This window comes from Bufo bufo, chromosome 3 (genome assembly GCF_905171765.1).
Source record: "Bufo bufo chromosome 3, aBufBuf1.1, whole genome shotgun sequence".
Lineage (NCBI taxonomy): Eukaryota > Metazoa > Chordata > Amphibia > Anura > Bufonidae > Bufo > Bufo bufo.
Genome location: NC_053391.1, coordinates 383,655,151 through 383,667,405, shown reverse-complemented (window position 1 = coordinate 383,667,405; position 12,255 = coordinate 383,655,151). Strand labels below are relative to the sequence as shown.

The window sequence follows — 12,255 nt, the reverse complement described above, 5'->3', positions numbered from 1 at the left end:
GTTTAAGTCAGGTAAGCTGATGTTAAATCACAAGTGTTTTATTCAGGTAAGCTGATGTGACATCACAAGTGGGTTTCAGTCAGGTAAGCCGCTGTGACATCACAAATGGGTTTAAATCAGGTAAGTTGATGTGACATCACAAGTAGGTTTTAGTCATATGATCTGCTGTGACATCACAAGTGGGTTTCAGTATGGTAAGTTGATGTGACATCACAAGTAGATTTAAGTCATATGATCTGCTGTGACATCACAAATGCAGTTCAGTCAGGTAAGCTGCTGTGACATCACAAGAGGGTTTCAGTCAGGTAAGTTGGTGTAAAATCACAAGTGTGTTTTAGTCAGCTGAACTGCTATAACAACACAAGAGGCTGGGGTCGTTAGTGATTTGCACCTTTCAGAGCTGTCAAGAGGAACCTGAGAAACGTTAAAATTAGGCTACTTTCACACTAGCGTTTTTTGCGGATCCGTCATGGATCTGCAAAACCGCTTCTGTTACCATAATACAACCGCATGCATCCGTCATGAATGGATCCGGTTGTATTATGTCTTCTATAGCCATGACGGATCCGTCTTGAACACCATTGAAAGTCAATAGGGGACGGATCCGTTTTCTATTGTGCCAGATTGTGTCCTAGAAAATGTATCCATCCCTATTGACTCACATTGTGTGCCAGGACGGATCCGTTTGGCTCCGCTTTTTCAGGCGGACAGTATAAACGCTGCAAGCAGTGTTTTGGTGTCCGCCTCCAGAGCGGAATGGCAACTGAACGAAGGCAAACTGATGCATTCTGAGCGGATCCTTTTCCATTCAGAATGCATTACGGCAAAACTGATCTGTTTTGGACCGCTTTTCAGAGCCCTGAACGGATCTCACAAACGGAAAGCCAAAACGCTAGTGTGAAAGTAGCCTTAGAGTAGCGGGGGCATTACTAATTTTATTATTATAAAGTATAATTAAAGAAGCACTCCAGGATTTTTTTCTCTGCCTATATAATGCAGTATAGGCAATTATTAAATTAGGCCCTTGGGTATGCCTTGTGCATACCTGCTTTATTTGATGTGCCATGGATTGTCAGCCATCTTGATTCCATCATCCTCATAGATATGGTTTTCCTAATGAATCCTACATTTCTCATAATGCCTGGCTTTGCAGAGACAAAGGGGGCGGAGTCTCACCACACTGCACTGCTCTGAGGGCAGCCATGATAGATCAGTGACACAGAACTTCTGTCCCCTCACACTGCAGGGTCTCCATGTTTTCCTATGTGATGCACCTTGAGCCTGTCTCTCTTCTCTTACTAGTCATCTCTCTCTCCCCTGTCAACTCTTACATGCAGGAGGCAGGAATCCCAGGGAGACATCTCATAGAACTACACTGGAGAGTCGACACACACAGATAGTACAAGCAGTCAGTCAGGAGGTTTACATAACTACAGCTAATCACTGTACACACTCACCTACTATATCTGCACTCCTGGGCCTTTAGATCGGGGAGAATATCTTTAACAGAATACAGTGATATACAGAGGAACATGGAGGGTAGGAAGGGGGAGGCCTGAGATGAATAGTGATGTAGTTCACAGGAAGTCAGCCACACAGGAGAGGCTGAGTTCCTGTTTACACATTACAGCAAGCTCTGGGCTGCTGGTCAGACTTCATATCACATGACCAAATTCCTATAATGAAATGGTTCAAAATGTATGGATGCAACTAAGTTAGGGTGGAATAAATGACACTGCTAGCATACTGGCATTCAGTTATATGAAAACATTAAATACAACCCAATTGGTCGAATAGTTTTCTATCAACCAGCAACATGTTCACTATCAAATGTACATTTATCTAAAAAAAAAAATACAAAACTGTCGGACACATCGGTGACCTGATCAGGATATCATGTATGACAAGCTCTGGGTTTCAACCTTTTTATAGCATTGTGGATTTTTAACTATTATTGGCTACAGGCCACAAGACTGCATACAACTCAAAGTATTTCTTTAGACTACAGTAGTAGCTGAATAGTTAAAAATCAGTAGCCCTATAAAACGGTCTCAGGATAGCCTTCGCCTTAACAGGCAAGCACAATAAAGAGCAAGATGACATTTTTAGGTCTATTTTCTATTTTTTGTGAGCTGGGGGATTATAACAACTATATATAACTTTCTTGTCATGTTCCTAATGGCACTCATATACAAACGGTTCCTGTTTTATTAATCCCAAATGGATACAAGCGGGGGAGTTTAAAGCACTTGTTATACTATGAACAATATATTTTTATAGCAAAAGCCAAATGTTAGGATTGGACGGCAGCCATTAACTTTGTCTGGGGCATTTGGCAAATGTCAAATATGAAGTCTCATTCAATACATTTCTAAATACAAAAAAAAAAAAAAAAGCCAGAAGTAAAACTGGAAAAGGAGAAAACAAAGTGTTTTACCTGATAATTGTCTCATCATCAATCTTCACAATGCAGTATGGATCACTGCTGCCTGTTCTAAAAACATAAAGTAAAAAAAAAGTCATAAACTGGACCTGACAACATGTGACAATACACAGACCCGCTGCTCTGTATATCTGTCATCAATGATTCCATGTTATAATTCTGTATGTTCACAACTGGTAATTGTCTATTTTATTTATTAGCCTTAGGACTAATTCACAGAAAGCGGTAATTATGGCATCTTTTGTGAGTTTGGCATATATAGGCCTGTTTCACATGTCCGAGATGGCATCCATGACAAGATGGTCAGTGCTTCATCCTTGAAGATGTGTGTTTGGTTTGTGTGTCCGTTTTTTGCCTTCAATTTGTCACCCATATTCCACGGACACTAAGCTGAAAATTAATTTCTAGAGCATATTCTAGTAACGATCTGTAAAAAAACTGTAGACTAAACGCGGATGTGTTGTGTCCATGCTTATCATAGACCCATAAACTATAATAAGAGTGAGGGATCCGTAATCACGGACAAAAATAGGGCATGTCTCTGGTGTCACAACAGACCCACAGTCCATAGAAAACCACTGATATGTGAATAAGCACATTAAAGTCAATGTATACGTGTTTCACGGACGTGTGTATTTGACTTGGACTTTCCTAACAGTGAGCACCATGTGATATTTTACTGCAGGATAACTGAACACTTGCTTCAAGACTTCCTCAAAGATTACAAATGATTGCTGGCCACCCTGCAGCCAGATACCATGTTAGGGTACTTTCACACTAGTGTTTACGTTTTCCGGTATTGAGTTCCGTCATAGGGGCTCAATACCGGAAAACTCTTCAGCTTTGTCCCTATTCATTGTCAATGGGGACAAAACTGAACAGAACGGAATGCTCCAAAATGCATTCCGTTCCGTTTAGTTGCGTTCCCAGACCGGAGAGCAAACCGCAACATGCAAGTCAATGGGGACGGCTCCGTTTTCTCTGTCACAATCTGACACAATAGAAACCGCATCCGTCCCCCATTGACTTTCAATGGAGTTCATGACTGATCTGTCTTGGCTATGTTAAAGATAATACAACCGGATCCGTTCATAACGGATGCAGACGGTTGTATTATCAGTAACGGAAGTGTTTTTACTGAACCCTACCGGATCCAGCAAAAACGCTAGTGTGAAAGTAGCCTTATCAGTTTCTGAACGGGGACCCTTTAAGAGCTTTTACAAAAGCAATAACCCATTTGATTCAGCTATCCTCGCTTTCATACACAGTGATCACTTCAGCTTTACGTTGTGGAAACATTCCTCAGAATACACTGGAAAAGTTCAGATGAGACTGAAGCATGCCGCAAAATGCAAGAAGCACCATTATTTAGGAAGCCCAAATTAGTCAGTAAATGACAGGGACATGTATTAAACAGAAGTATCACTATTCATGTTAGCAGTATATAAAGGGCACACATCACGTAAATAAAATATAGATATAACATGCTGATATCTATTGCTACAGTAACTTGCAATACATGACTACAGTAGTCTACAACCTTCTGTCTGGAGCAGGGAAGGTAGAGGCCGGCATGTGACCTATGTTATGGCAGACCTATAAGGAAACCAGGACAGTATGGACATAAACGATAGGTTGGCTCTCACATTCTATAACCGAGCGTGTCCACACATTAACGCCTCATGCACACGACCGTTGTGTGCATTCGCATCCGTTCCATCATTTTTCACAGTTTAGCGGAGGTCCCATTCATTTCTATGGAGCTGTGAAAAAAAACTGATAGTCCTCCGTTTTTTCTCCGCGTCCGTGATTCCAGTCCGTCAAAAAAATATAACCTGTCCTATTCTTGTCAGTGGAAAACGGAGAACGGACCCATTCAAGTCAATGGGTCCGTCAAAAAAAACGGATGCACAACTGTTATGTCATCCGTGTCCGTTTTTTTCTACAAGACCCTGGTGCAATAAAATTACACTTTTCATTAGCCTTCCTTTTTTTTCCCCTGTCAGACAAAAAAAAAAGGAAGACACAAGGAAACACAACTGAAGCAAAATCGGACCACTGAAGCCAAATCACTGACAGTGAAAAAACACTGTCGTGTGCATGAGGCCTAAGGGTCAATTCTCCAGTTCTCATTTCACCTGACGAAAACACAAGGATACCATTCCTGGGAATAGTGGGGATCCCAGTAGTCAGACCCTTCAATCAAACCCATGGTATATCCTATTAAAGGGAATCGGTCACCATAAAAATGTAGTTTAATCTTCAGCAAGCATGTTACAGAAGAGCATTGGTATATAGTTTTTGGGGAAAAGATTTAGTATAAGTCCACAAGTACAAGACCATATTTTCGGTCCACATCCCCGTTTTTTTTCAGATCGTATGCGGACCTATCCATTTCAATGGGGTCGCAAAAGATGTGGACAGCACACCTGTATGTCGGTAACAAAAATAAAAAATAGAAGATGTCCTATTCTTGTCTATTTTATAGACATGGATAGGAATTTGTAACATAGTGCGGAACCTGCAGAAGGGGAAAATGCGAGGGCATACGGCTGTTATCTGTGTTTTGTGAACCGCAAAACGGATACAATCATGTGCATGTGGCTTCACTTTTATTTCAGTCACTTAAATTCCTGCTCATTCTGGGTTTTGAAGTCAAGCAGGCGGTCCTATGACTGTGTATACAGATAGCTGTCAGTCACTGACTGAAGTCCAAGAGATGAACCTATCAGTGACTGACAGCCTCCCCTCTATGACTGTGTACACAGATAGCTGTCAGTCACTGACTGAAGTCCAGGAGACGGTCCTATCAGTGACTGACGGCCTTCCCTCTATGACTGTGTACACAGATAGCTGTCAGTCACTGACTGAAGTCCAAGAGACGGTCCTATCAGTGACTGACATCCTCCCCTCTATGACTGTGTACACAGATAGCTGTCAGTCACTGACTGAAGTCCAGGAGACGGTCCTATCAGTGACTGACAGCCTCCCCTCTATGACTGTATACACAGATAGCTGTCAGTCACTGACTGAAGTCCAGGAGACGGTCCTATCAGTAACTGACAGCCTCCCCTCTATGACTGTGTACACAGATAGCTGTCAGTCACTGACTGAAGTCCAGGAGACGGTCCTATCAGTGACTGACAGCCTCCCCTCTATGACTGTGTACACAGATAGCTGTCAGTCACTGACTGAAGTCCAGGAGACGGTCCTATCAGTGACTGACAGCCTTCACCTCTATGACTGTGTACACAGATAGCTGTCAGTCACTGACTGAAGCCCAGGAGATGGTCCTATCAGTGACTGACAGCCTTCCCTCTATGACTGTGTACACAGATAGCTGTCACTGACTGAAGTCCAGGAGACGGTCCTATCAGTGACTGACAGCCTTCCCTCTATGACTGTGTACACAGATAGCTGTCAGTCACTGACTGAAGTCCAGGAGACGGTCCTATCAGTGACTGACAGCCTCCCCTCTATGACTGTGTACACAGATAGCTGTCAGTCACTGACTGAAGTCCAGGAGACGGTCCTATCAGTGACTGACAGCCTCCCCTCTATGACTGTGTACACAGATAGCTGTCAGTCACTGACTGAAGACAAGGAGACGATCCTATCAGTGACTGACAGCCTTCCCTCTATGACTGTGTACACAGATAGCTGTCAGTCACTGACTGAAGTCCAGGAGACGGTCCTATCAGTGACTGACAGCCTTCCCTTTAACGCTGTGTACACAGATAGCTGTCACTGACTGAAGTCCAGGAGACGGTCCTATCAGTGACTGACAGCCTCCCCTCTATGACTGTGTACACAGATAGCTGTCAGTCACTGACTGAAGTCCAGGTGACGGTCCTATCAGTGACTGACAGCCTCGCCTCTATGACTGTGTACACATATAGCTGTCAGTCACTGACTGAAGTCCAGGAGATGGTCCTATCAGTGACTGACAGCCTCCCCTCTATGACTGTGTACACAGATCGCTGTCAGTCACTGACTGAAGTCCAGGAGACGGTCCTATCAGTGACTGACAGCCTCCCCTCTATGATTGTGTACACAGATAGCTGTCACTGACTGAAGTCCAGGTGACGGTCCTATCAGTGACTGACAGCCTTCCCTCTATGACTGTGTATACAGATAGCTGTCAGTCACTGACTGAAGTCCAGGAGACGGTCCTATCAGTGACTGACAGCCTCCCCTCTATGACTGTGTACACATATAGCTGTCAGTCACTGACTGAAGTCCAGGAGACGGTCCTATCAGTGACTGACAGCCTCCCCTCTATGACTGTGTACACAGATAGCTGTCAGTCACTGACTGAAGTCCAGGAGACGGTCCTATCAGTGATTGACAGCCTCTCCTCTATGACTGTGTACACAGATAGCTGTCACTGACTGAAGTCCAGGAGACGGTCCTATCAGTGACTGACAGCCTTCCCTCTATGACTGTGTACACAGATAGCTGTCAGTCACTGACTGAAGTCCAGGAGACGGTCCTATCAGTGACTGACAGCCTCCCCTCTATGACTGTGTACACAGATAGCTGTCAGTCACTGACTGAAGTCCAGGAGACGGTCCTATCAGTGACTGACAGCCTCCCCTCTATGACTGTGTACACAGATAGCTGTCAGTCACTGACTGAAGACAAGGAGACGATCCTATCAGTGACTGACAGCCTTCCCTCTATGACTGTGTACACAGATAGCTGTCAGTCACTGACTGAAGTCCAGGAGACGGTCCTATCAGTGACTGACAGCCTTCCCTTTAACGCTGTGTACACAGATAGCTGTCACTGACTGAAGCCCAGGTGACGGTCCTATCACTGACTGACAGCCTCCCCTCTATGACTGTGTACACATATAGCTGTCAGTCACTGACTGAAGTCCAGGAGACGGTCCTATCAGTGACTGACAGCCTCCCCTCTATGACTGTGTACACAGATCGCTGTCAGTCACTGACTGAAGTCCAGGAGACGGTCCTATCAGTGACTGACAGCCTCCCCTCTATGATTGTGTACACAGATAGCTGTCACTGACTGAAGTCCAGGTGACGGTCCTATCAGTGACTGACAGCCTTCCCTCTATGACTGTGTATACAGATAGCTGTCAGTCACTGACTGAAGTCCAGGAGACGGTCCTATCAGTGACTGACAGCCTCCCCTCTATGACTGTGTACACATATAGCTGTCAGTCACTGACTGAAGTCCAGGAGACGGTCCTATCAGTGACTGACAGCCTCCCCTCTATGACTGTGTATACAGATAGCTGTCAGTCACTGACTGAAGTCCAGGAGACGGTCCTATCAGTGATTGACAGCCTCTCCTCTATGACTGTGTACACAGATAGCTGTCAGTCACTGACTGAAGTCCAGGGGACAGTCCTATCAGTGACTGACAGCCTCCCCTCTATGACTGTGTATGCAGATAGCTGTCACTGATTGAAGTCCAGGAGACGGTGCTATCAGTGACTGACAGCCTTCCCTCTATGACTGTGTACACAGATAGCTGTCAGTCACTGACTGAAGTCCAGGAGATGGTCCTATCAGTGACAGACAGCCTCCCCTCTATGACTGTATACAGATAGCTGTCAGTCACTGACTGAAGTCCAGGAGACGGTCCTATCAGTGACTGACAGCCTCTCCTCTATGACTGTGTACACAGATAGCTGTCAGTCACTGACTGAAGTCCAGGAGACGGTCCTATCAGTGACTGACAGCCTCCCCTCTATGACTGTGTACACAGATAGCTGTCAGTCACTGACTGAAGTCCAGGAGACGGTCCTATCAGTGACTGACAGCCTCCCCTCTATGACTGTGTACACAGATAGCTGTCAGTCACTGACTGAAGACAAGGAGACGATCCTATCAGTGACTGACAGCCTTCCCTCTATGACTGTGTACACAGATAGCTGTCAGTCACTGACTGAAGTCCAGGAGACGGTCCTATCAGTGACTGACAGCCTTCCCTTTAACGCTGTGTACACAGATAGCTGTCACTGACTGAAGTCCAGGTGACGGTCCTATCAGTGACTGACAGCCTCGCCTCTATGACTGTGTACACATATAGCTGTCAGTCACTGACTGAAGTCCAGGAGACGGTCCTATCAGTGACTGACAGCCTCCCCTCTATGACTGTGTACACAGATCGCTGTCAGTCACTGACTGAAGTCCAGGAGACGGTCCTATCAGTGACTGACAGCCTCCCCTCTATGATTGTGTACACAGATAGCTGTCACTGACTGAAGTCCAGGTGACGGTCCTATCAGTGACTGACAGCCTTCCCTCTATGACTGTGTATACAGATAGCTGTCAGTCACTGACTGAAGTCCAGGAGACGGTCCTATCAGTGACTGACAGCCTCCCCTCTATGACTGTGTACACATATAGCTGTCAGTCACTGACTGAAGTCCAGGAGACGGTCCTATCAGTGACTGACAGCCTCCCCTCTATGACTGTGTATACAGATAGCTGTCAGTCACTGACTGAAGTCCAGGAGACGGTCCTATCAGTGATTGACAGCCTCTCCTCTATGACTGTGTACACAGATAGCTGTCAGTCACTGACTGAAGTCCAGGGGACAGTCCTATCAGTGACTGACAGCCTCCCCTCTATGACTGTGTATGCAGATAGCTGTCACTGATTGAAGTCCAGGAGACGGTGCTATCAGTGACTGACAGCCTTCCCTCTATGACTGTGTACACAGATAGCTGTCAGTCACTGACTGAAGTCCAGGAGATGGTCCTATCAGTGACAGACAGCCTCCCCTCTATGACTGTATACAGATAGCTGTCAGTCACTGACTGAAGTCCAGGAGACGGTCCTATCAGTGACTGACAGCCTCTCCTCTATGACTGTGTACACAGATAGCTGTCAGTCACTGACTGAAGTCCAGGAGACGGTCCTATCAGTAACTGACAGCCTCCCCTCTATGACTGTGTACACAGATAGCTGTCAGTCACTGACTGAAGTCCAGGAGACGGTCCTATCAGTGACTGACAGCCTCCCCTCTATGACTGTGTACACAGATAGCTGTCAGTCACTGACTGAAGTCCAGGAGACGGTCCTATCAGTGACTGACAGCCTTCACCTCTATGACTGTGTACACAGATAGCTGTCAGTCACTGACTGAAGCCCAGGAGATGGTCCTATCAGTGACTGACAGCCTTCCCTCTATGACTGTGTACACAGATAGCTGTCACTGACTGAAGTCCAGGAGACGGTCCTATCAGTGACTGACAGCCTTCCCTCTATGACTGTGTACACAGATAGCTGTCAGTCACTGACTGAAGTCCAGGAGACGGTCCTATCAGTGACTGACAGCCTCCCCTCTATGACTGTGTACACAGATAGCTGTCAGTCACTGACTGAAGTCCAGGAGACGGTCCTATCAGTGACTGACAGCCTCCCCTCTATGACTGTGTACACAGATAGCTGTCAGTCACTGACTGAAGACAAGGAGACGATCCTATCAGTGACTGACAGCCTTCCCTCTATGACTGTGTACACAGATAGCTGTCAGTCACTGACTGAAGTCCAGGAGACGGTCCTATCAGTGACTGACAGCCTTCCCTTTAACGCTGTGTACACAGATAGCTGTCACTGACTGAAGTCCAGGTGACGGTCCTATCAGTGACTGACAGCCTCGCCTCTATGACTGTGTACACATATAGCTGTCAGTCACTGACTGAAGTCCAGGAGACGGTCCTATCAGTGACTGACAGCCTCCCCTCTATGACTGTGTACACAGATCGCTGTCAGTCACTGACTGAAGTCCAGGAGACGGTCCTATCAGTGACTGACAGCCTCCCCTCTATGATTGTGTACACAGATAGCTGTCACTGACTGAAGTCCAGGTGACGGTCCTATCAGTGACTGACAGCCTTCCCTCTATGACTGTGTATACAGATAGCTGTCAGTCACTGACTGAAGTCCAGGAGACGGTCCTATCAGTGACTGACAGCCTCCCCTCTATGACTGTGTACACATATAGCTGTCAGTCACTGACTGAAGTCCAGGAGACGGTCCTATCAGTGACTGACAGCCTCCCCTCTATGACTGTGTACACAGATAGCTGTCAGTCACTGACTGAAGTCCAGGAGACGGTCCTATCAGTGATTGACAGCCTCTCCTCTATGACTGTGTACACAGATAGCTGTCACTGACTGAAGTCCAGGAGACGGTCCTATCAGTGACTGACAGCCTTCCCTCTATGACTGTGTACACAGATAGCTGTCAGTCACTGACTGAAGTCCAGGAGACGGTCCTATCAGTGACTGACAGCCTCCCCTCTATGACTGTGTACACAGATAGCTGTCAGTCACTGACTGAAGTCCAGGAGACGGTCCTATCAGTGACTGACAGCCTCCCCTCTATGACTGTGTACACAGATAGCTGTCAGTCACTGACTGAAGACAAGGAGACGATCCTATCAGTGACTGACAGCCTTCCCTCTATGACTGTGTACACAGATAGCTGTCAGTCACTGACTGAAGTCCAGGAGACGGTCCTATCAGTGACTGACAGCCTTCCCTTTAACGCTGTGTACACAGATAGCTGTCACTGACTGAAGTCCAGGTGACGGTCCTATCAGTGACTGACAGCCTCGCCTCTATGACTGTGTACACATATAGCTGTCAGTCACTGACTGAAGTCCAGGAGACGGTCCTATCAGTGACTGACAGCCTCCCCTCTATGACTGTGTACACAGATCGCTGTCAGTCACTGACTGAAGTCCAGGAGACGGTCCTATCAGTGACTGACAGCCTCCCCTCTATGATTGTGTACACAGATAGCTGTCACTGACTGAAGTCCAGGTGACGGTCCTATCAGTGACTGACAGCCTTCCCTCTATGACTGTGTATACAGATAGCTGTCAGTCACTGACTGAAGTCCAGGAGACGGTCCTATCAGTGACTGACAGCCTCCCCTCTATGACTGTGTACACATATAGCTGTCAGTCACTGACTGAAGTCCAGGAGACGGTCCTATCAGTGACTGACAGCCTCCCCTCTATGACTGTGTATACAGATAGCTGTCAGTCACTGACTGAAGTCCAGGAGACGGTCCTATCAGTGATTGACAGCCTCTCCTCTATGACTGTGTACACAGATAGCTGTCAGTCACTGACTGAAGTCCAGGGGACAGTCCTATCAGTGACTGACAGCCTCCCCTCTATGACTGTGTATGCAGATAGCTGTCACTGATTGAAGTCCAGGAGACGGTGCTATCAGTGACTGACAGCCTTCCCTCTATGACTGTGTACACAGATAGCTGTCAGTCACTGACTGAAGTCCAGGAGATGGTCCTATCAGTGACAGACAGCCTCCCCTCTATGACTGTATACAGATAGCTGTCAGTCACTGACTGAAGTCCAGGAGACGGTCCTATCAGTGACTGACAGCCTCTCCTCTATGACTGTGTACACAGATAGCTGTCAGTCACTGACTGAAGTCCAGGAGACGGTCCTATCAGTGACTGACAGCCTCCCCTCTATGACTGTGTACACAGATAGCTGTCAGTCACTGACTGAAGACAAGGAGACGATCCTATCAGTGACTGACAGCCTTCCCTCTATGACTGTGTACACAGATAGCTGTCAGTCACTGACTGAAGTCCAGGAGACGGTCCTATCAGTGACTGACAGCCTTCCCTTTAACGCTGTGTACACAGATAGCTGTCACTGACTGAAGTCCAGGTGACGGTCCTATCAGTGACTGACAGCCTCGCCTCTATGACTGTGTACACATATAGCTGTCAGTCACTGACTGAAGTCCAGGAGACGGTCCTATCAGTGACTGACAGCCTCCCCTCTATGACTGT

The 12,255-nt window shown here is 46.7% G+C and overlaps 1 protein-coding gene across 2 annotated transcripts in view; it reads right to left on the bottom strand.

Annotated features, from left to right (window-relative positions):
* LOC120995486 (ras GTPase-activating protein 4-like) overlaps positions 1-12,255 on the bottom strand; it is a 236,031-nt gene that overhangs the window by 157,181 nt on the left and 66,595 nt on the right. For both annotated transcript variants that reach the window (XM_040424736.1, XM_040424735.1), the window contains exon 2: positions 2,438-2,494. In XM_040424736.1, the coding sequence (XP_040280670.1) occupies positions 2,438-2,494 (57 nt within the window). The remainder of the gene's footprint in view (positions 1-2,437; positions 2,495-12,255) is intronic.